Source organism: Pundamilia nyererei, unplaced genomic scaffold, assembly GCF_000239375.1.
Source record: "Pundamilia nyererei isolate P.nyererei 1_Seehausen unplaced genomic scaffold, PunNye1.0 scaffold00286, whole genome shotgun sequence".
NCBI lineage: Eukaryota > Metazoa > Chordata > Actinopteri > Cichliformes > Cichlidae > Pundamilia > Pundamilia nyererei.
In genome coordinates, this window is record NW_005187687.1 from 413,869 (window position 1) to 438,159 (window position 24,291).

The 24,291-nt window shown below is 41.8% G+C and overlaps 1 protein-coding gene across 6 annotated transcripts in view; it reads right to left on the reverse strand.

The window, feature by feature from the left end:
• fryb (furry homolog b (Drosophila)) overlaps positions 1-24,291 on the reverse strand; it is a 55,976-nt gene that overhangs the window by 7,740 nt on the left and 23,945 nt on the right. For 3 of the 6 annotated variants that reach the window (XM_013915313.1, XM_013915309.1, XM_013915312.1), the window contains exons 8-65: positions 24,039-24,207; positions 23,632-23,724; positions 23,307-23,405; positions 21,898-21,999; positions 21,347-21,450; positions 20,986-21,094; positions 20,034-20,120; positions 19,370-19,541; positions 19,157-19,289; positions 18,953-19,060; positions 18,432-18,558; positions 18,021-18,134; positions 17,645-17,809; positions 17,297-17,383; positions 16,932-17,191; positions 16,619-16,808; positions 16,053-16,177; positions 15,341-15,398; positions 14,375-14,466; positions 14,035-14,207; positions 13,693-13,853; positions 13,492-13,602; positions 13,187-13,341; positions 12,920-13,019; positions 12,665-12,836; positions 12,197-12,453; positions 11,968-12,114; positions 11,685-11,853; positions 11,458-11,548; positions 11,156-11,229; positions 10,147-10,297; positions 9,641-9,744; positions 8,857-8,948; positions 8,633-8,726; positions 8,212-8,431; positions 7,914-8,065; positions 7,613-7,800; positions 7,418-7,512; positions 7,066-7,264; positions 6,761-6,982; positions 6,214-6,412; positions 6,009-6,106; positions 5,592-5,762; positions 5,158-5,298; positions 4,878-5,063; positions 4,542-4,706; positions 4,208-4,282; positions 3,841-4,011; positions 3,627-3,635; positions 3,000-3,194; positions 2,756-2,893; positions 2,454-2,668; positions 1,816-2,020; positions 1,497-1,646; positions 1,263-1,361; positions 1,065-1,148; positions 681-698; positions 381-491 (exon numbers count right to left, since the gene is read on the reverse strand). In XM_013915313.1, coding sequence (XP_013770767.1) covers positions 381-491; positions 681-698; positions 1,065-1,148; positions 1,263-1,361; positions 1,497-1,646; positions 1,816-2,020; positions 2,454-2,668; positions 2,756-2,893; positions 3,000-3,194; positions 3,627-3,635; positions 3,841-4,011; positions 4,208-4,282; positions 4,542-4,706; positions 4,878-5,063; positions 5,158-5,298; positions 5,592-5,762; positions 6,009-6,106; positions 6,214-6,412; positions 6,761-6,982; positions 7,066-7,264; positions 7,418-7,512; positions 7,613-7,800; positions 7,914-8,065; positions 8,212-8,431; positions 8,633-8,726; positions 8,857-8,948; positions 9,641-9,744; positions 10,147-10,297; positions 11,156-11,229; positions 11,458-11,548; positions 11,685-11,853; positions 11,968-12,114; positions 12,197-12,453; positions 12,665-12,836; positions 12,920-13,019; positions 13,187-13,341; positions 13,492-13,602; positions 13,693-13,853; positions 14,035-14,207; positions 14,375-14,466; positions 15,341-15,398; positions 16,053-16,177; positions 16,619-16,808; positions 16,932-17,191; positions 17,297-17,383; positions 17,645-17,809; positions 18,021-18,134; positions 18,432-18,558; positions 18,953-19,060; positions 19,157-19,289; positions 19,370-19,541; positions 20,034-20,120; positions 20,986-21,094; positions 21,347-21,450; positions 21,898-21,999; positions 23,307-23,405; positions 23,632-23,724; positions 24,039-24,207 — 7,951 coding nt within the window. The remainder of the gene's footprint in view (positions 1-380; positions 492-680; positions 699-1,064; positions 1,149-1,262; positions 1,362-1,496; positions 1,647-1,815; positions 2,021-2,453; positions 2,669-2,755; positions 2,894-2,999; positions 3,195-3,626; positions 3,636-3,840; positions 4,012-4,207; positions 4,283-4,541; positions 4,707-4,877; positions 5,064-5,157; positions 5,299-5,591; positions 5,763-6,008; positions 6,107-6,213; positions 6,413-6,760; positions 6,983-7,065; positions 7,265-7,417; positions 7,513-7,612; positions 7,801-7,913; positions 8,066-8,211; positions 8,432-8,632; positions 8,727-8,856; positions 8,949-9,640; positions 9,745-10,146; positions 10,298-11,155; positions 11,230-11,457; positions 11,549-11,684; positions 11,854-11,967; positions 12,115-12,196; positions 12,454-12,664; positions 12,837-12,919; positions 13,020-13,186; positions 13,342-13,491; positions 13,603-13,692; positions 13,854-14,034; positions 14,208-14,374; positions 14,467-15,340; positions 15,399-16,052; positions 16,178-16,618; positions 16,809-16,931; positions 17,192-17,296; positions 17,384-17,644; positions 17,810-18,020; positions 18,135-18,431; positions 18,559-18,952; positions 19,061-19,156; positions 19,290-19,369; positions 19,542-20,033; positions 20,121-20,985; positions 21,095-21,346; positions 21,451-21,897; positions 22,000-23,306; positions 23,406-23,631; positions 23,725-24,038; positions 24,208-24,291) is intronic. The other 3 variants (XM_013915311.1, XM_013915310.1, XM_013915314.1) reach the window with 3 other exon arrangements.

Consider the following 24,291-nt stretch of genomic DNA (forward strand, 5'->3'; position numbering starts at 1 on the left):
GCTCTATATATCATAGACATTTTTCTTAGAATGTTCCTTATCATACAGCTGGATGATACAAGGAAAGACCAAGTCACAAGGGGAAATTGCCCTAGTTGATATCAAGTCAAGTCAAGTTTATTTATAGAGCACATTTAAAAACAACCAAGGCTGACCAAAGTGCTGATATCAATCACACTGACCTAGAAAACCTCAAATTTGATGGACATTTAATGTTTAACTAATACATTTAGAACAACAACAGTCATGCAGATCTTGGTATTTAATGTGTTTGATTGTGAATTACTTGGACTCTGAATCCTCTCACATAGACATAAGGGAACCAGCATGTTCCTCTGTTAGCCTGCAAGTCACACTTAATGAAGAATGATTTGACTCACCTCAGGCACGGAGCTTATTGCATGAACTTGACCAATGAGCGAGCAGTAGGACTGGAACAGAAGGAGGAGCTGAAAGTGAAGCTTGTAAAGCCTCTGACAAAGCTCCAGTTGCTGGAAGACACAAGTGACAAAAAAAGCTAAGATTTATCAGAAGCAGAGATCACAAACAATCACAATCACAAATTGTTGTAAGCACATGCAAAGGAATACAAACACGTGACAACAAAACTGACTGATTTAGTTGTGCAAAGTTAATTAAGCAGTTTAAGAGGAATCTAGAGTGAAGTGAAGAGAACTTACTGCAAGAGACTCCATTTGCTAGACAGCGAGAGAGCATGTTAGGGCATCAAGAGTGAAGTGAGAGGAAGACAAAGTATCAATCAAACACATGCACAGCAAGTTAAAAATCCTGACTGTTTACAGCCAGGCTGCCAAGAATTAATCAACACTGTAGAGAAAAAACAGCAACTTTAAACTTAACGACTCCGGCACGGAAAAGAAATTTCAGGAGGATATAACGATATAGAGACAGAGCCAGCGTGCAAAGAGGGCAAACATTTCAATCCACAGAGAAAGAAAGCCATTAATACAACACAAAGATTAAGCTACATAGACTGAATCAATTTGCCAGTAAAAATTTGTGCTTTCATTGGTACAGTAAATAATAAATAAAGTTGTTTGTACCTTCTCCTCTGAATCTCCAGGTTGGCAGGTAACCACACTGTCACCAGGACATCTGGGAAATGTGTCCTTACAGTTCCTGAGCCACTGAAAGACAATAAACGGAAAACTTCATTGGAAAGAGGAGTGGACAGAAGAAAAGCTGGTAAATATTTTATCTGGCACACATTTGAAGGAGGAGATAAGTTAACGTGCACTTACCAATACAGCAGCCTCCTCTTTGGTGTTGTAAGTATCCAGGTACTCTTGCAGCTCCAGTGCACTGAACTTCATCTTTTCGAGGAGGCCGTAGGACATGATCTATACAGACCAACAAGAAGAAAGGAGCAGTAAAAATGAGCTCAGTATTAGATTTGTCTTTGGGGTTTTTAGACTCCCATAGACTGAAGCAGCTACAATACTGTGATCAGCAAGAAGCCTGCCAACTGTACTCACCGTGTCAGCATCAATGTAAATGGTAGGACAATCTGAGCATGTGGTGAGCATCTGTGAGGACCTGAGAAACTTTGATCCAATGCCTCTTAATCCCTCGCCAAGATAAGTGGCAACATCTTTTGTTAAGGTGCAGAATTTTCCCTGGATGTTCTGGAAAAAGACACTGTACTGTAATTCATGCTAATGGAAGAGATATAATATATAATTATACATAATATGAGTGATAGCTTGAAAAAAATGGGTGTACAAAAAACAAGAAATACAAACATAAAAAACAAACAAAAAAAACCCCCTAAAGGTAATCCTTCATGTGATGTACCTTAAAGAGTGATGAGAAGACCTGAAATGTGTAGACAGCACATGACCCATCTGAGTCTGTTACAAGCTGGTTGATGTGCCAGCGCCATGCCTCCTCGGCATCGTCACACACCGTGGGTTGGAACGCTGCCAAGATGGCGGAAAAAAATGGAGAGGGGGGAGGAGGAAACCCAAGGTCCTCCAAATCATCAACATCATCACGCAAGCTTTAACAACAGAGATGAGAAAGAAGTGAGTCTGTGCTGTTTGCACCCAGTACGATAAGTATTTGAAAAATGTATCTAACAGGGTTTAATAATATCTCAAAAATGTTAATAATAGGACAAAATAGGCAAAACATCCATGAATAATATCCCATTAGGTTTTTCCTGGCTTAGTAGTTACGTTTTGGGAGTCATTTTCTGTTGCACTATTAAACAAAATCTACATTTTCTGCCATTTTTGGTCATTGTCAGAGTTTCTATTGTTGATCAAACGCAACAAAACTGGTGATTTTCCTTTGGCTTGAGCTAAAACTTCTTTCCGTGAGCCACCAAAAGTTTTTACGGTAGGAAAAACCCTGACAGAGACTCTGGCAACAATCCAGCAGTGTATTCAGCATGCAGGGATTAATATTTAAATCCTGTCTTTCAAACTTACCTGGGCAGACAGTTTGGGTCTAGAAAATCCAGTGGAGGCTGGCAATAGTCTGGGTTAAGACCACGGTCCAGATTTGGCAGCTGATTTTGAGGTTGCCCCGGCAAATCCAGAGTGAAGCTCTCTCCACAGTCGGAGCCGGGGGGGAGTTCGTTGACACTCAGCGACAGTTCATCATCCTGGGCCTGAGTGTCCTCGTCCTCACCACACACCCTCACCTGAGAAAACAAAAGCATTACATTTTTGATGTTTCAAAATGTATCTAGGCAAACAACACATCCACGTCCAAGTCTATTATTTCTCACATGTAGACCAATGTGATCGTCATGGAGAGCTCCCTGGCTCGGGGTGGTGGCGTTGAGGGACTGGGGGTCAGCAGATGTGTCGTATGAAGTAGACAGAGAATCGGTGTGATTGGTTTCCTCTGATGGAGACGGGTTGGTCTGGAACAGGGAGGCAAATCATGAATGTTGACTCAGGAAAAATAATACGCCTTTTAAGGCTTCAGAGGATTTTTAATGTGTTGATTCAGCAGCTAAGGCTACACACAAGCTGAGAATGGGAGAGGCTCTGGCTAGTTGAAGACTCCTCTTCCTCTGATGACTCGTCTGAATCGTGAGGGTCTTCGTGACCCAGACTGGGGGTACTGCCTGAGTGCTGGCTCTCCTCCAGCAGGTCGCCCAGCTCTGTGCTGTCCAGAGATCGCCGGCGCACACCCCAGTTAAAGTTATCGACAGTCTCACCCTAGATTTAAAAAAACACAACAACAACAAACACACACATACATGTTGGAAGACATGGACACAATGAACGGTAGAAGTAAAATCCCTGCGATGAAGGGAACATTTTTACTTTAATCTCTCAAAACACAAAATAATTGCTTTAGTTACAAGAACAAGATGCAAGATGGACTGTTATTCATGGCATGAATATATGATTATATGCTGGAAAGGTTGTTTTCAGCCTGTAAAATTATCTTTTATAATAACTATAACATATTTATCTCTATTTAAAAAATAGCAGTGCTGTCATAAATGTCGTTCTGCAATCAAGCCGTGAGAGCAAAATGAAGCACAAAGATCATTTTGTTTTTACGTTCCAGAGCAAAACAAAAGAGGCAGGAACACCAAAGAGCTGATGAAGGCTAATGTTAAGTACTCAATGTGAGGGACTTACCTGGAGCTCCTAGGCAGCGAGGGGAAGAAAGAGAGAGACAGAGTTAGAGAGAAAGAGATGAGGTGGGAGGACAGAGAAATACTTTTCAAATATGTTGAAGAAAGACAGGTGGATAAGTTGAAAGACACAGTAAAGGTCAAATGAAAGAAAGGACCACTGTGTCAGCATAAATCAAATGACCACAGGTGAAACACAGTATTATTGTGACTCTCACCTCTCCATCCTCCAGCTCCACATCCAGGAAGTCAAAGTCTCTGAAAACCCTAAACTGCTGCTCACTGGCGGTGTCATCTAATGTGTCCTCTCTGGTACCACCGTCCTCAGATGACACGCCGCTCTCCCGCACCTCCATCATGTCCAAGTCACCACAGGATGAGAAGATCACCTGACAAGAAGACAGAAACAGGTTTTTAGATTTGTCAGAGGCAATTAGTGAAGCCATCTTAACAACAGAAACATCCCCAGAAAACTTTAGAGGTTTTACTCCCTCTACAAAATAGAAACAAAAAAAACAGAAATACAAGCTTGAATTTTGTTGACTGTGTACATAAAGAACAAGTACAACAAGGAAATTAGCTTACAGATGGGTTCTTGGTAAGTCCAACTTCTTGTCCACATAGAGACAAAACGCTCACCAGCTTCTCTCTGGTTCTTTTCTGCATGTAGAAGAAAAACTCATCAGTAAAGTGATGGATTTTCTTCTCGCTTCACATGCCTCATGCTTTGATGATCAAGGGATAATTTCTAAGCATGTTATAAACAGAAAGTTTTAAATCTGTTTTTCTTGGGCTATTTGAGGTCAGTATGCTAAAGAAGAATGACTTGATCAACACATTTTAATATAATATTCTTTTACAAGTCTTACAAAACCAAGCAGCACTGATGTGAAACCTTAGTTTTGGGCATTGATGCTACCTGAGATAACTGTGGTCGCCTCCAGCTGACAGGCACCAGAATGGTGTTGGAATTGGATCCAGAAGAAGTGGAGGAAGTACTGCGGGTCACAGCCATGGCTCTGGCTTTCCCCTCTCTACCCCCTGATCCTTGGAGCTCATCAAAACGGCGCCCGATCACCGGTGTCTGGGAAGATAACAAACAGAAAGACATGCAAATTTTTTGATGCTTTGCATATTGCATGCGTTGAGGAAATCCTTTTCTATTTATGACCTAGCAAAACATGGGGGTGTACTGTAACTGCAAATCAATGATGGGCATTTACAAAAAGAAGCTCAGTAGCAGCAGCTTTCTTACCTCAGAGATGTCAAATGTGAAATCCAGAGTTTTCCCAGGGAGAGCTTTAGCGGAGCCGTCCCACACTCTGCTGACCTCTAGGTTGGAAAGATCACCCTGTGTGTGGCCGTACACTGGATGAACAAGGCTGGCAGAGCGTGATACCACCAGCTTCAAGATGTTTAAGGCATCCTTCCAGTGTACTGTCTATAAAGTCACATGTCAAAGACAGAGTAAGAGAAACAGCAGTGCATGCAGTGCATTTCTCTAAAATGAAGACCGAGTACTGTCCGACACTCACCTGGACAAACTTCTCAATGGTCTTCAGGACATCAGCGTTGAACTGTTTGACCTGCACAGCAGTCAGGTCCATGTGGCTAAGCAGACAGTAGATGATTTGGAGGAGAGACTGTTGCATACTGGGAAGTCCCTTATCCAGCAGCTGGGAGAGAGAAAGTCACATTCAGTAAGCACGCAGACATAAACCCAATCTTGCTTAAGGGCAAAGTCAATATGTGTATAACCAACTTGTATAACTTGTATAACTTGACTGTAAATTATTGGATTGTCCTTTAACAACTGGCTGAACAGTGAACAGGACAGGCTTCCAACAAATAATCAGCACAAACCACTCACTCAACATACTTGCACCAGCTTCCATAGAAACATCCAATAAATGTAAAATCCTAAAAATAGAGAAAGATAAGACATATTTTCATATATAGAAGCACTTACCTCAGCCATATAGGTGACCATGTTGAGCGTTATGTCAGAGAAAGCCTCGTGAAGGTAGCGGCAAACCACGCTGACCCAGGAGAAAGGGTCCCTCGTGTAGGAACGTGTCTTATAGAGCGTCATCACATGTGCCAGATGGGACAGCTTTGTGTTCTTTTCCACCAAACATACCTGAGAAAGTAAACAAAAAAGCAGACAGACACGTTATGTGAGAAATATTGCCTTTTTTGATCTTTTAGTTGTTCTTCTGTGTTTTGAAATGTCAGGTTTTTCCAATCCACTCTGGCTTTTTATCTTTCTCCAAATATACATCTTTACTGTTTGTCTAACAAACCTAAAAAAAGTCAAAGGAAGTAAAGCAAAAGCAAACTAAAGCCTAGACTCAGCCCACTTGAAGAATCCATAGTATTGCAGTACCTGTGCAATCCTCTCAGCACTTTCCTTACAGAACTGATTTGGGTGGCTAAAGTGCTGGACCAGGTGAGGAAGCAGACACAGCACATTCAGAGGAAAGCCTACACAGGGAGAAGAGTTTGAACTTCAGATACAGCCAGTATAAATAAAAATAAACACGTTGCCGTACGACTACTAAACGATACAATATAAAATCCTCAGTACCTACCTATAGACTGTGAGCTGTCGACAACAGGCACGCGGGAGACTGGCGTGAGCTGGCAGAATAGCTGTAAGGTCAGGTCAGATGTAGCCTGGGAGGTAAATCCCTTCAACAAAAGCTGTTGAATCCCAGAGAACCCGCTCCACCTCAGCTGAGCCTGCAGCTTCTCCAGGCGCTCACGGTTCTCTGCTCTGTCTAAGGGCACCTGGGAAATGAGAGATTTTGGCTTAAGTGAAGCTGAAAGTTGCTTGTGGTACTTATTGTCTTCCACCTGCAAACTGAATATCTGAGATGCTAAAACAATGAATGAATCAATAGCCAGTTGCTAGGTCTGTGGTGGCCTTGAATTAATAGGTTCCAAAGCTTGCTTTCATTTTAAAATAGCAGCAGTGTGAGCGTCTTAGGATGACGTAGTCTTCATGGCATTAAGGGAAAACACAGGTTACAGGGAATGTTTGCTTTCTTCTGCTTAATCTTGGCTTTAAGTTAACTGTTGTTTTTACAGATACATACATTGTCCTCTGTAATCAGCAATTTTTTTTATCTCATCTACCTTTGACAGCAGCTTGTGAACGAGGCGAAGTGACATCTGGTATTCAAACTCAAAGTCTGACTCCATGAGCGACACCGCCACCCAGAAGACTGTGGCCAGTATCGACGAAGGATGAGACACGTGCGCGGGATCCGACAGAACGCTGGGATCAATGCGATTTGTCGATGATGTGCAGGAGCCTGAACTTCTTCCTGTTCGTGCAAGGCCGTGACTGTTGCAAGCCTGCAGACCGAAAGCGAGTACAAAATTAGCATTAAGGATTTAGCATTAAGGTGTCAGATTACACAGCAATTTTCCTTTCTTGCCTGTATGCGATCCAGAGTTGCACTGCGAGGGGGATCACTCGACTGGTTGCAACACTCGCCGAACTTCTTGGGGACAGAATAGGAGCGCTGGTGGCGCTGCGATGACAGGCCGACAAATCCTGGGCCAGGGAAGTTCAGCTGACCTGTGCTCTTTCTGTTCATCAGTTTGTCACTTGTCACAAAGTCTGGAGAGGATGTCCTACAAATCAAACACAATGAAAGCAAAATGTTGAATCTGTTGGAGTATCAAGTAGCTCTGAAACACCAGAAGGAGGCTGTTTAAATCTGTACATATGTTGTAATCTTCAAATTATTATTACTTCCAAAGATTTAACATTCAAAGCAGACTAACCTGGTAAGAGCTGCCATAAGGTCACTGTTTTTCAGACACTCTGCTAGATTCACCACTACTGACTCCAGAGTTAACAGCACCTCCATCACATAGCCCTGAAACAGGTACAGGTATGAACATCAGCAATAATGTGAATCTTCACCAAATGCATCAGGTTGAAAGCACTACATCTCTATTATATGTCTCTTCTCTCACCTGCACCTCGTCTCCATGTTCTCCCACCACCTCAACGAGGCGTGAGACCAGATCAGAGACAGCATGGTTGTTGATCGGCTGTTTGAGAGCTCTAAAGATCTGGAAAGATCTGCCGGCATAGTGACGCGAGGAGCTGCACAGAGCCGTCTGTAAGGCCACGTCACTAAGCTGCTGCTCCAGGTGGAAGTCTGTGAAGATGGACATATTTCACCCCTTGTGCAGGTCTAAAATGAGTCGATTATTGCTCCATTTGTGAAGATTGGGTGAGGTCTGCTGTAGCTGTTATTCAGTGGTTTCTCACCTGACTTGGACTCCTTGAAGACAGAGACAACGTGGCGCAGGAAGTTGCTGAGCTGCTCTGTGCTTTTGGAGTTGGGGTTCTTTGGTGTGATGTCCTCATGCACCCACAGTGGCCCAAATGATCTGTGCAATAACAACACAGTACTCCAAGCACTGTATACCCACCACCAGTAGCACCACATAAACGTTACACGAGCAGCTCACACAGTGTGGACTACAGTGAAATTTAAGCGCACGTCACACCCACACGCAGTGTCCACCTCGAGAACAGCACAAAAGATGACCAGAGTTGTGTTTACCTGGTGGAGAGAAACTCAATGAGTTTGTTCGTCTTCTCATCCGTCTCATTGGGCGCATCTTCAAGATCCTCCAGGTCATCGGGTGTTACAAGGGGCAGATTTCCAACACTGCCGGCTGTGCTGCCACCACCCAGGCTAGCAGAGGATGAGTTGGAGGTGGAGCTGAGACCAGAGTCCACCACGGGAGATGCCTGCCACTCCCGCAAAAAGTCTGGTGCATCTATAGGAATATTATGACATGCTATAGAGAAGTGTACTGCTACAGTAATATAATTTCTGGAGTCTTTAATCTGATTTTTGTGTACTACACTGTTTAGTTTCTTAGTTTTCCAATGAAAAGTGGTCCATCAGGTCATATCTTTCTAGTAAATGTCAGAGGACTGTTAAATGCTTGTATACACACTCAATATTTTCTACTTACGTGACTGCTGGTACTCTGTGTGGTAGCTAGACTTGATTGTGAGGGTCTTGTTGTCGCTGATCTCTCTCGTTAGCATCAGTACTGAGGCTATTACCTGGACCCCCAAAAAGAAGTGTTGCTCAGTGAATATGTAAAGCTTTGCAGAACTCGGTAAAGTAAGTTTCAGTCCTACTTCATGTAATAAACTGGCCGAATAATAACAAACATTAAAATGGAAATCTGACCTGAAAGTTGTTGTTGCAGGAGAGCGCAATGAGGAGGTGAAGAAGGAGACGTTTGCTGTGTTCATAGACCTCTGACCTGTAGTGGTCCAGACCTAGAAAATGAAGTACACACCGAGTAAGACAACAACAGCTTTTGTAGTATTACAAAGGCTTGTTGTGCCTCAATTTGTGCAACAGTGAATGAAAAAAGCTAAAAAAAATTTTTTAAAAACCCTAAAAAAAATCAAACATGGATTCCTGGATAACTTCATGCAAAAAGACCAGATGATGCTGAACTTGAAAGTTAGTATGTAGAATATGCTGAGCACATAATAATACAGCTGGCATCTGGGTGGGGGTAGGTATGTGTCTACATGCTAGATTGAAAGTGTTTCATTGTGATACTTGAGAACGGCCTGTCCACATCCACGTCTCTGTGTGATGGCGATAAAACACATCGTCACGCTATGAGCTCAGTGGACGTCACAGAAAATACCTTCAACATCTCAAGGCTATTTTTGTGTGTTTGTTTCGGTGGCAAACACCCTGACACCCGCGCTTTTTGATTTTATCTTGTTTTGGTTCAAGTTCTCTTCGAGCTACCACGTGTTTCATTTGCTTTATCAGCGTGAGACTGAGGAATTTTTTATATAACCCATCAAGCATTTCCACATTCTCCAAAATGCATGTAGTACATTCTATGCAGGTTATTTTGGCTTATTTTTCTTCTTACCCCATTTTCCCCAAAATTAATCCATACAGGGTTTAACCGATTCAAGCGTGACATGAGTTGAGTTATGCTTACCTAAGAAGAGGGCATGTAGTAGTAGGGGCAGGTGTAAAGCCCAGTCTTCTCTCACACTGTGGTCCACTACCATCTCGGTCATAAAGATCACTGCAATGTTACACCTGAGGAACACACAAATTTTAGGTGAGTACGATAAAATCTTGGCATGTTTGATGGAAACATTTGATGTTTGATGTTTCCTGTAATCTGTGCTAGTGCATGAACTGTACATGGATCATAGATTTCAAAGCTCTCTACAACAGTCTTCATTTTATTTATTTAGAGTATTGATCTCTGAAGTGTCAGGACAGGCAGAGAAGATTAAGTGGGAAAGCTCTTTTAATATGAACTATTTTCCTAGTAGACCCTGAGCAAGCTGGCTTGGCTTCATTCTGTGCTTGAGTTTATCCAAAAATCTGAAAGTAGGCGTAACATGTCTCTGAAACCCTGTCTGGCCCTGCTGATTGTAACATCACTCTTCTAGCTAAGTTTACTAAAGGTCATCTGTGTTTGTTCGTGTGCACCTGTGCAGTGGTCCTCTAGGTGTGATAGTTTCTGGAAGGTAGTCAACCAGAGGTGCCCAGCAGCCTCCATTAACAGGCATGGGTAACGGCTGAGGACGGTTGGTCTCGAGAATACTCAGCAGCCATCCAGCGTAAGGTGGAAGCGGGTCATCTATGAGCACAGAAAGATTTGGTTAGTAAAATCTGAAACATATATACCACCAAAGCAATAATTCTGAATTAAAAGTAGTGCACAATTAACCATTTCACTTAAAAAGCATAAGGACTGATCCTTTGAGAATCCTCAAAGCACAGGCCGAGGAGGGGGAGTGGCAGCAATCTTCCACTCCAGCTTATTAGTTACCACAGACCTGGAGTTTTAAATCAATTGAAAGCTTAACTTTTTGCCTTGTCCACCATAACTGGAAAACTCAATAAAAAGTGGTATTTGTTTTATTGTAGGGACCTTTACCTTTCCTTAATACTGTAGTTGTGATTCAATTTTGTTGCGACTTCATTTTATTGTGTTTGAAAAATACTACCAACTGTAACGCATACGAGGTTGTCATTTTTACACTTTGTTTTTTGCATGAATGAAACAAAGAGTAAGCTTGAAAGATGGCGTTTGGAGTCAGTGTTCGGTCTGTAGCTGTGTAGTAGATGGTTGATGAATTGGCCTGTGTGACTGGGGCCTTAGCTAGCTGTTTAAATTATAGGAATCATCTAACCTACTTTGACAAGAATGTCAATGGCTGCTATTACAAGGTGCATGACAACACATTGAAAACATTTGCTTTTAGTCTCTGTATCTGGCCAGAAAAAAAAATATGTGGGATGAGAAGTTATAGCATAAGAACTGTCAGTAACAATTACCATTAAAGTCTAAAGTTAAAATGGTGAAGATTTATCACTGAAAAGTCCACATCCTCAGAGTCTCTCCAAATAACAGCTGTAAGCTGTGAAAACCCCTGGGCTCTGTGTGTGTCAAAGATTGTACTTTATTCCTCATGAGAACCAAGTCAGGGCTTACTTTTTTCATCCTCATAGGAGCCTCCGGAGCTGTTGCTGTAACGAGACTCCAGTCTGTTGTGAGCCCTCGCCCGGCTGTGAAAAATCCACCACATTTAAAGTCAAACTCAGCATTTCCAGATTTGATTGACAATATCCTCATGGTATTATCATCGCTACATACAGTAACTGATACGATGCTGACATTTTTTAGCTATCTTTATGACAGCCTCTTGAGAGACTGTCTCACCCAAATAAAACACTGTATCACCATGACAACCCATGCTGCAGCTATAAGTATATAAGGTATAAAAAATGACTTACCGTTCTTCACTCTCTCTGACCATCTTGGTCTCATCTGTCTCTGGCAGGTTTTCCTGACCAGCCACTACGGTGTTACTACTGGAGGTGGTGCCTACACATTTAACAGAAACACAGCAGAGTCATCCATCTGTCACATGAAAAAAGCTGTCAAGTTCAAACCAGGGGTAAGTGTTGAGATGAAAATCTAATTTGACTCCACAGACTGTGACAGGAACACATCCCCTCACCTGTCTGGGATGTGGAGGCTTTGTTGCTGGCAGCAAAGCGATAAAATGGAGGATTATCACAGTGCAAAACCACAGGGTTGACAGGGTCGGTCTGCTGCAGCTCAAACAGGAGCTCCTCCATAGTCTGGATGGTGTTATTGCGACACATGTAAATCACCACCTTCTTAATCTACAACAGATGAGCAAGCATTAGTTAGAAATTCTGGGTTATTTGCATTACTTCTGCATATTTGTTATGATATCTTTGTGAGGATTACTGCATTTAACTAAAAAATGCTCTTACATAAGGCAGTAATGTGGTGTCACTGCTAACACCACACAGGCTGATGAGGAACTGCAGGGTGACTCGCAAGTTGTTGCTCCACCTCTCGTTCGACACTAGAGCGTTCCAGGCATTCTCAATCTCTGGTCCAGGAACCTCATCTCCATACTGTAAAGAGAAAAAAATCTAATTAGAAAGCTAGAGGTGCGTTTGGGAGTTTTCACAAGTAAGAACTAACTCGGCTTCCCACCTTAGCAGTCATGAACATGAGGTTGTTGAGCACCAATGATGTCGCCTGCAAGGAGCCCCAGCCGCTGCCTCTCAGGCTGGGGGATGCACTCAGGCCCCGAGCCTGACCTCGAGGTTCTTCCTCTGGTGTGCAGGGACTTGAAGCAGGAGGTAAGAGACCTGTGTCCACTAGCTCAATGTTACTAAGCCAGGGTAGCAGGTAGGATAGCATGATCTGTCTGCCATTAGGATGGGTGGTTGGGAAACGTTGGCTCACCTCTGCAAATACCAGGAGAATTCACTTATTCATTTTTTTTCTTTAACTTATGCTGCTTCCTTATTAACTTCTCTTCCACATTAAAGTTTAAGGAGATACCTTTTTCTAAAAATGCATATAGATATATGAGTTAGTTTATATCTAACTGTTCTTTTTTGTTGCATTTGTACCATTTGGAAGAATTCCACAGAAGAACAGATGAGAAGAATTTACCTGAGAAAAGAGGCAGCGTGAGCTCTGGGTACATGCTGGCAAGCTGGATGGAGAGCTGCGCAAGGCTGACACTGTACAGAGGAGGGAGGGGGCCGTGCGTCCCATACAAAATATTACCAGGCTTCTGCTCCACCATCCGCTTGGAGTATGCACACAGCTTAGATTCCAGCACCTGCAGGAAACATTTATTTTTAAATCTTTGCCAGGTTTTGGCTTTATGACTTTGTTTAATATGTGCCATGAAAGTGAGCATACCTGCATCAGCTGCATGGAGATTTCATATATTTCCCTGCTGGTGTCTGAGGCTTTGAACAGCACGAGGTTGAGCAAAGTCACAAGGTCACATGGATAATTCCTGGCATAATAAATAGAAAGAGCTATTGGTTACTGTAAGAACTCAACCAATGAGTATTAACAAGCAAGCGGGCATCGTGGTAAATAAAGTAAGCTTTATATCTACATCTGTTCCCTGATGGTAAAAACATCAGGAGTTCAGATTAGAACCAGGGTGTGATTCCCGACCTGTTACCGCACACTGTGGCGATGGCCTTGAAGCAGCCAGATGCAAGCTGGTAAGACCCGGTGAAGCAGCGGTCCACGGCCCAGTTGAACAGGTTGATCTGATCTGGATTCAGTTCTAAAAGCAGAATGACCACCTCACACCCCAGACGATGCACCTAAAGGACGACATGTTATTGTGTTGAGGCACTATTGGGTGCATGTATTAAAAACTGATTTGTAACTTCTTAGATTAAACTAAAATGCCAAAATACATAGAGAGCTAACTGTACAACAAGTTAAACCAAGAAATCCTTGAGTCCACCTACCCGTAAGTCATGACAGGCCAAGATGTTGTCAAGCCATTTGTAGAGATAACCATCAGTAGAGAGACCCACGTTGTCAAAAACTGGACCACAGCACAGAACTGCTGACATGGCCTGGGAGACAAAAGCAAAGCAATGCTTATATTTCTGTAAAATATCCTGAATTACTGCAAAAAGAAGTTTGGTGATTTGGGACCTGCTTACCTTGAGAGCACTATACTGGTAGCGAGTGATCTGGTGGTTGCGGTCACTGTACCGGTCAAGAGGCGTAAACATAACACTGAAGGGCCCGGCCCACTGGCTGAAGAGAATGAAGAGATGGTGCCTCAGAGACTGCTGAGGGAAGAGGAAGCGCCTGTGGTGGACTGCACAGACGTGAGAGAAAGAAAGAGAGACACTGAGGGTGAGAACAAGAGACAAAATGAGTCCGAAAAGGCCAGTATGTTGCCTGCTACTGAAAAATGGACGAGTAGTAGTCAAACTAGAAAATTACTATAAAATTAAGCTATAAAATTAAAAGGGTAAGAAGTAAAATAATAATCTTACCAGGCACACACTGGATGAGATTGGCTACCATCCCACTGAAATGAGCTCGTATGTCTTTGAGCACGTCCAGTTCTTTCTCATTCTCAGCCTCTAGAAGCATCCGGGTTAAGTCCACGTACTCGAGGAATAAAGCACCCAAGGCCAGGGAATCACGCTCCAGAGCTCCATTAGTGCTACAGGAAAACAAGGAGGAAAATATGACCTTGGTAAACTAAACGAGACTAGAGTTACAGACAGGAGGAGATGAGAGATGGGTATAGTCTAACTTTTTGTGTGCATAAGGATCAAAGCCCAGTAAACAAAACGAGATGACTCAGTGCATGATACATGTATGTGCTACCTGTCACTGATGACTCCTGCGTTAGCCAGTAGTTCAAATATCCTCAGCAGCTGCAGCCTGAGAAGATCCCTCCTCTCTCTACGCTTCTTGTTCTGGAAGCACAGACAGGTTGTTAGTTTCCTGCCACAAAGCAGATCCAGGATGTCAAAGTCATTTTACTTCCTGGGCCACAATCCACCAACTCTGACCTTAAGTAGGTCAGACCAGTGAATCTCCCCTTTTTGTCAGTGTAAAAAACTTGAACTACACACTGAATCCCTCAGATATCTTCAGCTAAGAAAAAAGAAGTGCAGTATTTCTGTTTTTCTACAGGATAATGGAATACTGCTGTAGTAAATGGAAGAAATTAGCAATTAACTCTTTCTTTCTATTGTAGATTTTGGACAAAATTGAACTTTTCTGTCATTTAAATGTTCATCTATTACTCCTTTACTTTGGTGTAGTATATATGGCCATGGTCATTTGTCAGTAGGAAAAGCTGTAAAATGTTAAGGAAAAAAAATTACAGTGAAAGTCCAAAATCGTGATTAACCTCCTAGGACCCGGGGTCCACATATGTGGACATCACATTTTGGGTTATTTAGACCAAAATACTCAGTTTTGCTTTACAAAGGCCTGATATCCACTTACAAGGACATTATACTGTTACTGTTCTATCGAAATTTTAAATGAATATCCTTATATGTGGCTCTCATTTGTCTTAGAAACAAAAATTAGGTAAAACAAAATCTGGTAATTCTTTGTTTTTACATTCATCATGTCCCAATCAGCCCAAAGCATCAGTACAACATGCAGTACTTCTGATTATAGTGGACTGTGGACAAAACCTATATTCCATTTTCATAAACAAAACATTATTAATCTATGGAAAACATCAGCTACAACCCTGATTTTATAGTAATCTAGTTTTATACTTCTCAATTTTGCACAGTCAGTTTTCTCTCACAACCTCGGTGTGTGTTTTACCTCAGGCCTACGTTCCAGTGCTTCTTTCATCAACGGATGGAGTTCTTCGACGAGCTCCCTGTTTGAGGGAGAAAAAAATAAATCAATCAATGACCTGATTGCCAAAATGCTAAATGAGATATCCTCCCCTGTATATAAATAGTTATTATTCATGGGAACAATGAAGATGTGTGACATAAATCTATGCAGTGCAACCCAAATGTCATGTTCCCTAAAACCACTAATCCTCAGACGCCGTAATGACGGAACAAATTTGTCTGGGCAGACCTTAATCTTTTTAATAACAATGAGAGCCTTTTCAGAAAATACTCTAGGTTAAAAATAGCTGATCTCCTTTAGAATGAAAATGCCATCCTGTCACAATGGAACCTCTGTGCTTTGAAAAAATGTGATATGTCTCTGCCCCTCCAAGAATTTCTCTTCTACATCACTGACTCATTTTCTTCTCTCAGTGTCAGGTATGCAGCTCATAAACAGACAGGTGAGAGTAGGTAAGATAAAACCCACTGAAGAATCGTGTCTTTCTCATGGAAGAGATTCAGATCAAATCTGGCATATCATCTACTTAGAACTGTATTTGTTCTGTCTACTCAGTCTTTTTCAGTTCATTCTCTGCCAAAGGCAAGAATAACATTAGCACTGAAACCAAGGCTAACATCATCAAAGCAGGATTTGTGTTTTATTACTGTTGTGTAGGTTATTGTTCCAGTACCTGAAGACCAGAGCATTTGTGCATCCGAATCCCAGCACTAGGGACTCTGTGATTTCCAGACTCTCAGCTCTCATCAGTGGGACGAGCTGCTTTAAAAGCCAGGCCACAGAGGGCGTGCCTATAACCTGTGAAACGTAAATAAATAAGTAAAACACACGCACACAGAGATCAATCTTTACATTTTAAAATATCACACTTTAAGTCCATTTTGCTCTTTGTTTCCAGATCCAATCATTTAAGCTTTTCATTAGTTGGAAATCAATAAATAATAAGATAAGATAAGATAAGATAAGATAAGATAAGATAAGATAAGATAGAACTTTATTAATCCCTCGGGTGGGTTCCTCTGGGAAATTCGATTTCCAAAAAGCACAGCACCGACAGAAGTTACAGTTACAGAATATTATATATATATACACACACACATACACACATATATAAATACAGAGACAAATATAAATAAAATATACGAAGGGGATAAATAGAATAAATAGGAATTTAAAAAAAAAATAGTGCACATTTCTAAACTCTACGTCTCTGCTATCAACTGAAGGACAAACGCGCACCTTGTTGTCGTAGGTGACGCTGCCATCAGGTGTGGTGGCAGTGATCTCAGGTGTAGACGCTCTGAGATGGCCAGGTGACATGATGCTTGGCTTAGCCACTCCGAGACAGAGGATTAGGTAATTGCGCCACAGTGAGATGTAGCTGTCGCTGGCGCCTGCCGTGCTCGTCTTCTTAGCGTTCACTGGGCTGCTGCATGATGACAGGTGAAAATGCATTAGTTTAATCTTTCATACACAAGTTGCTATCATTGCATGTCATTTTATTTAGAGTGAAATCCTTAAAGTGTAATGTAATAAATGTGAGTTCATGTACTTGGGATCAACCAGAGGCAGCAGCAGCTGTAGCCGTGTGAAAACGTAGGGCCAGGCGTATCCTAGAGCAACGGGGCAGTGCTTAGGCAGATGCTCTTGCCGCAAAAAGATGTGCAAACAGAGCACCCATGGGTCCTTCACACACTGGGCAAAAATCCAGACATGGCTGGGGCTCTTCACGTCGTACGAACTGCTCACCAGTCGAGCCGTCCACTCCACTAGCCACTGGAGGTCAACGTGGTGGCTGAGAGGCAAGGTGGACTGAGAGAGGCAACAGGAGCAAATAAGTCATTTGTGAAATCACTTATCACATCGATACACTTTTGTTACTGATCACTCTCACATTCTAAGCACAAATATACATACTGAGTCAGAAACAGCCACGTGAACAAAGCTGTCCATTACAGCAGGGCTCAGCTGGTCCATGACCTCTATCATGGGTTTGTCATCGTCCTTTAGGGAAAGACATTTATAGAATCAGCTATTTTTATAACAGCGTCACACAATGCATGTCTAATCACAGCAAGTCAGATGGCTCTCCTTCCATCCTATTTCCATACCCTTTCTCCCTCTTTAATCACAGTTTGTCACAAGATTGCTGTTGCATTTGTTACCGAACTGTTTTTGTATTTTTCTTCACTGCTTTGTTACCGTCTATAAAGTGAGACAAGCTGGTGAGCTGGTAGGAGAAGATGTGAGCTTTCTGTGCTTTACCTCAGCATGTCCCAGTGCCGTGAAGAGACAGCGTATTTCTCTTAACACGCCGACTGCCAGCTTCCTTGTGCTGATCTGACACGAACAGAGGAGCAGCAGAGCAAGGCCCTCCACCGCATGGAGTACTGAACAATGAGGGCTTCGCTCTGGCAGTCTAGGGCTGGCCTGATGGAAAGTTAGGAGGGTTAGTAAAAAGTAATTAAGCATGCATTTTCAGACCGACAAACCCAGAAGACCTCAACAACCTTTCAAGCTCAGTGGCTTCTCTAAATGTTTTTAATATAATTTTAAATACACTGAACATCATGTCTCCTAAAGGAAAGGAAATAGTTGGCTTAAGTGTGACTGTCATAATGATAAAGTACTCTATACAAACCTCAACTCCCCCTCGCATCTTCCCCTGGAGCTGCAGAGCTAACCTCCACTGTGTGAGCAGCTGGAGAAGAAGCTTGACGGATGCATCCTGCAGACACTGATGGGTGTCTTGGACCTGGAAGTATTTAGCATACAACACTCCTGTTGTGAAGTGAACCCCCTTCGGTCATAAGTGGTAACAAGGTTTTATGGCTAACACTTTGAAATTATGAATAAGCATATAACAAAGAGGTCCTATTGTAAGAAGCTACTATGATGGTTCTAAATGTTCACCTTTCAGTTTAAGGACCACATCACTCTGTGAGAATCTAAATTAGTTCTGGGGAAATGTTTCTAATATGTCACTATGTAGGTAGTATGATTTTAACACTTTGGAAGAGCAGCATGAAAACATCCGAAGGTTGTGCTATACCTCACGTAAAAGGAAATGTGTGTAACCAAAAAGGACGTCTTCCCTCCAGTCTGAGAAATCAAGTAACAGGCTCTGCAGGGAATTCTGGGAAATAAGACGAAGCTCATCGTCCATGTGCACTGTGAGTCTGAGGGACAGACAGACAAAAAATAAGCAAGATTTGTGTTACAAAGCTTGTATTTCACCAAAATTAAACTAAAATTGCAACTGAGTGAAAAGAAATTTGAATAAAAAAAAAGGATAAAACAATAATAAAAATATAAGGAAGCAGGAAATCTGGTTCGTTTTTGTGTATTGTTTGCACTGAATGCCTGTTGTGAAATTCCTACATGTTTCCCCTGAAAATATGCAACCACATTAAGACAAAAAAGCCTTAAAGTAACACAGAAACTAAAAAAACTAAACTGAAACCAAGAACTTGTACTGATATAGTTTGACTTATAATTTAATGTATTCTATTCTTTTAATGATTCAGTTTTTTATTGTATTTGTGAGGAACTTGAGCTAGACCTGAAACTTACCTTGATAGCAAGTCTATGAGCTCAGGCTTGGACATGCCATCGGGAAGGATACGAGGAATGGCAGCCACACATGTCCTGAACAGGTCGATTTTAGGCTTCCTTTCACCACTAAAGATGGAAAATGGAGGAGTACATTGGACACTTATTTTCGATCACGTTTGCAAAATTTCAAACGGAATGAAACTCCACTTTGCAGTTACATACGTGATCATATCCTCTGGCTCTTTGTTGAGCATCTGGACGCTTGTGAGCATCATGCAACGACCCACCTCCTTATCCAAGTGCCTCAGGATGTTGTCCAGAGCTTTTCGCACCTGGGAGTAGTACAAGGACATGCCTGTGGGGAACCAGACAGAAACAGAGACGATGAAGGGGGAGACATTCAAATTACAGCAGCCTCCAGACACCCACACAGACCTATTAGCTTGGCTTCCTCTTCAGTGAGTGTCTTGCTGAGATATGTTTTCTTCTTCTTCAGAGAGTTTCCAGAGGGCAGAGTGGCTCCTGTGTTGGGCATAGGAGGCTCTCCATCCTTCTGTTGGAGAGCATCTGCTATCACCAGGAACGCCCGCAGACCAATGTTCATACGCTGGAAGACAGATACGGCGCCAGTTTTTATGCCAGTTTTTCAAGAGCAATGGAAGATATAAAGCAGAATTCAATGTAGATCAACATTATTACATTGTTTCCCAGTAAGACACAGATCCTGCAGTGAATGTAGCTGAGCGGGATCTATTTATATAACTGCTGATATACTGTCAAAAAGCCTCACTGTGACTGTAAACATCCTTAAACTGTGCAAAGCATACTGCACTGTCAGATTACACCAATCGATAGTTTAGCACATAATGTCCAACACAGGATACGCTCACTGCCAAGTCCATCTCTCCTAACTATTATTAGGTAAAGTGAATATCCTCCGTTTCAGGCTAATTACGTTGAAGCTTCCAGCAGACCACATACTGTTCTTTACATTCCTTTGATAGAAATCAAAGTTGGAATGCTTAGATCTATAAAATGTCCCGGGGAGATCCACTGTTGATCTTTGTGCAACTGAATGCCTGTGCCCGCTCCTTTTTACCTCTGGGTTGAGACTGAAGGCTTTGGCAGGCTTCCCAACACTCAGCAGGTCAAATATGATCTCCTTCATAGCAAAATCGAGTCTCTCCTGAAGAAAGGACAAACATGCTGGAGTTACAGGATTTTAGAGGCAACATGGTGTGAGGCAGCAGGTGTATCTGCTGTCAGCAGTGGGACATTTTAATAAAAACTATTTATAAAAAAATCAAAGAAAAAAAAACAAACAAAACAGGACACTGAAGGTCTTATTTATACTTCTTATTTTGTCGGAGTCACAGAAACTCATGTCATGTAGCAACTGGGGTTTTACACGGTTGCTACATGACAGCAGCAAATGCAAGAGCAAAGAGTGCGCTGCACTTAAACAGCATTAGAGCAGGTTTCAAAACCCTCTGCCGCTAATTCAGACATCAGATAGAATGTAATCAATTTTGATAATGGATTCTAGTGAAATGTAAAAAAACATCTCATGTCCTACATTGTTGGTCAGCCTCTACTTTTCATTACTGTTTAGCTTTTGAGTAGTTACTGGAACCGTGTCAGCTCAGAATTTTGGATTAATCATTGCATTGGTCTGTTTTTCAGTAACAGTACAGAAAAAAACACTATGCTATGCACACAAATGTGACTTTATTTCTCTGAGCAAGAACAACACTTTATGTGGTTTGGTCACTCATGGCATTTATCAAGGTATTCATTTTTTACAGATAATGAAGGTTATAATCTTTCTGTGTTTTATTTTTTCCTCTTTGACTATATTTAACTGGTTTATGGATTTTTATGTGTGTGTGCTATTAATTTATGCAACTTATGAGCGTACCACTTTTCTTCTTGTCCCCGGACACTCTTGAAAAAGAGATTTTTAATCTTAAGAGTTTATTTTTTTCATGGTTAAATAATAATAATAATAATAATAATAATAATAATAATAATAATAATAATAATAATAATACCTGGGCAATAAACTGGATAATCTTGACAAAAATATTCAGAGGCATGTCTCTGGGCACGACGCTACGACTCCCTTTGGGGAAGAGAGTGGTGGTGATGGACGTCAGGCGACTGAGGGACAAAGAGATGTAAATAATCTTAGCATTGTAATTCCTGATGCATTTGACTATATTTACAAGTGTACCATGTTTAAGGGAAATTCCACTAAATAACTTAATCATACAAGTTACGGCACAATTTAAAAAAAAAGAAGAAGAAGATTATTTCTGGAAAGATAACTAATGATTGCTTAACATGATGATACCGAGCTTCCGATTACATCTTACATGCTATTTTATAGAAAAGTAACAGATGTAGCATTACCTTTGTGTAGCAGTGTTGCTTTCACACTTTATCCGGATCATGTACACCCACAGCAGGCGGTAGAGTGATTCCAGAGCCACTCGTGCCATCTTGGGGTCTTTATTCTGCATTCACACGCATGCAGAAAAAAAAACAATTAGACTTAAAACAGGTAGAGTTTGTTACACATTGGTAACAGAAATGTTTTCTCTCAAAACAAACCCTAAGGGGCATTTCTTTCTGTTATTGTACAGGCACAGTATAAATTGTTGCTGTGTGCCCAACATACACTGGATTCTAAAGATTTAAAGTGTAATCATAAACTTTACGAGGCTTTATGAGCCCCGGTCAGTCAGTCTCTAAGCTGCAGTGCTTCACTTGAAGCAATAAACACTGACGGGTGATTTTAAAGCTGAAGGGCTAGCGGGTAGAGCAAATATTTTGTAGTGTTTTGTGCATGTACAGTTCACTTTTCACACATAATTTATTTTTATGAGTATACTGTTTTGGGAAACAAACAGCCCTTTCTACAGTAATTTGTGCATTTGCATCGTACAGGCGAAGCAGCTGACCTTGAGGTTCGAGAGGCAGTTGTTGAGAAAAATGTGCCAGCGGCTGAGGAAGAACTGCTTCTGACTGACACACAGCAGGCAGGTCACCAGAGGATACAGGGCCTGGTGCAGGGAGGGAAGACAGATGGGAGAAAATTAAATGAGGCGCATGACAAATTTGGGAAGGATGAACCGACCTGTCAGCCAAACATTGATGTTGATAAACAGCAATTCTCTGATTTGTTACAATTTTACTCTGGATGAAAGCTCAAAGGTAGTGCGATAATGGGACATCAATGCAAATTTCATTACTCATTCTTTCTCCCCAACTACACAAGAGACAGAGACAGTCTGACTAGCTGCAAACTTTAACCCAGGTATTGAAATCCATCTTTGTCCTTTAAAAACAAAAATGTATATCAAACCATCAACAGTGTGAGTTTTCAGAAGTGACTCATATTTACGGATTTTTAACAGAAATTTCATGTCCAGCAGGCTCAGACCTGACATCTCCTCTATACAGTCATTCTTAAAGGTTATGTAAGTCAGAATGCAGATCATTCTTTAAAACAAATTCTTTGCTAATGATCAGCGCGGGTCGAGAGAGGCGTCGCGACTGGTTTTGGAACCTCTAACCTTGAGAAGCGCACCTGTCACTCCTTATCAAAGTGAGCACTCTTTATCTGATTCTCGCCCATTTCTTTCTTTCACTCAGACACCCAGAATGCAAATGAATAACAATTATGGAAAAGCACCACATTGCTATCATTCCTGTCATGTTTGTCAATTATGATCTCCCTGACATGGCAGATGACTGCTTGTTAGTGTGCATGCCTCTGTGTAATTCACTTGGAAAAAGTGAACCCCCCCCCCAAACAAGAACTTTTGTTTGGAGAGAGGTGTGTCAGGTCTTGGCTGCATATGGGTGGCTTGGAGTATGCAGAGAATCTGCAAAAATAATGCAGCACAGCGGCCTGATGGCATGTCTTGTTATCAAATGTGCCCGTCAAATAACCGCAGGACACATCCCAAAGGTGGGGCTACATCTTAGAGAATGCACCACCTCAGCGAGCGTTGTCGTGCATCTAAGAAATTTCTGAGAAGTTGTGTCTATATTTTAAGGAAGTTATAGCACTGAAACAGTTCAGTAACCTTGTAATCAAAGCCTAGCCTTAGTGCACTGTTTTAATGAGTCAGATGAACTGCTGATTTCCCTGCCTACCTCCATGCTGTAGGCAAACACTGTCCATCTGGCGCAGCTTCAAAAAATAGCCAGTGCGCTGTACACTACACTCTTATCTCGTTCCCACGAAGAGATAAAAGCCCACATGTTGGGAGAGTTACAGTAAGTGCTTTCACCAACTGCTAGTAATGGAGAGGAAATGAAGAGAGATTACCAGTGGTGAAACCGAATACGGGGAAAAAGTTACCAGAGAGTGTTTCTTCCTAGAGGACAGGTCCAGTGTGGTGTCGTACAAACTTTCGACAAAATTTCGTAGACACGGCACGTTCACCTCATTCTTCACGGTCTGGAGGAGGAGAGATAATGCAGAAGTTATGTCGATATACATTGGATTTCATTTTTCCCCCCACCAGAACAATTTCTGTTAACCTGATCGAGACAAACGGAGCATTATATACTGATGATCCTAAGACATCAGACTTATCATATAAATGGAGAGCAGTAATTTCAATCTGGGCCTGTCCTAATGTCTACTCTTTTTTGTTCTGAGGAGTAAGATTAAATGCACTTACAGCAGCTACAGGTACGAGTATTTCCACAAAGAGTCCAGCTAATGAGTGCTTAATGTCTTTATCTTTCACTTCCAGGAAATACTGTGCACACTCCTGCAGACAGAGAGAAGGAAAGAAAAAAAAAAAAAAAAAAGGAAAAAAAAAATCTCTGTATATGTCCATTGCTTTGTTTTGCAATGGATCATGGGAATTCTTGCAACTACGACTCACATCAGAGGCGTGAAAAACAAGGCAATTAACCCAGATTACTTTGTAGAACTTGGTTAGAAAGCCATATGATGACACTTAAGAGCTTCCAGGTACAAATATTCCAACCAAAAAATACAAAAAATCTACATCATTCCTTTAAGCTTTCTAAATACAGCCCACTTTGGCAAGGAAGCTATTACAGTAGTAGCTCAGTCTACCTGCATGAACTGGAAGGAAGCTTCAAAGTCTTCCACTGGGTACATTTTGATGCGGAAAAACTTGAGTCCCATGATGAGGCTGATGGTGGACTGGATGACGTACGGGCTCTGCTCTTTCTGCCTCAGCTCCTTGAGCTCGGAGATGAACTTCTTCCTCACTGCTGGGAACCTGCCGAGGAAATGGTGACCAGATATGAGCAAGTCTCGTGAGTTTTAGTAAATACCATTATATCTATGTCTAAGTGGGGGGGGG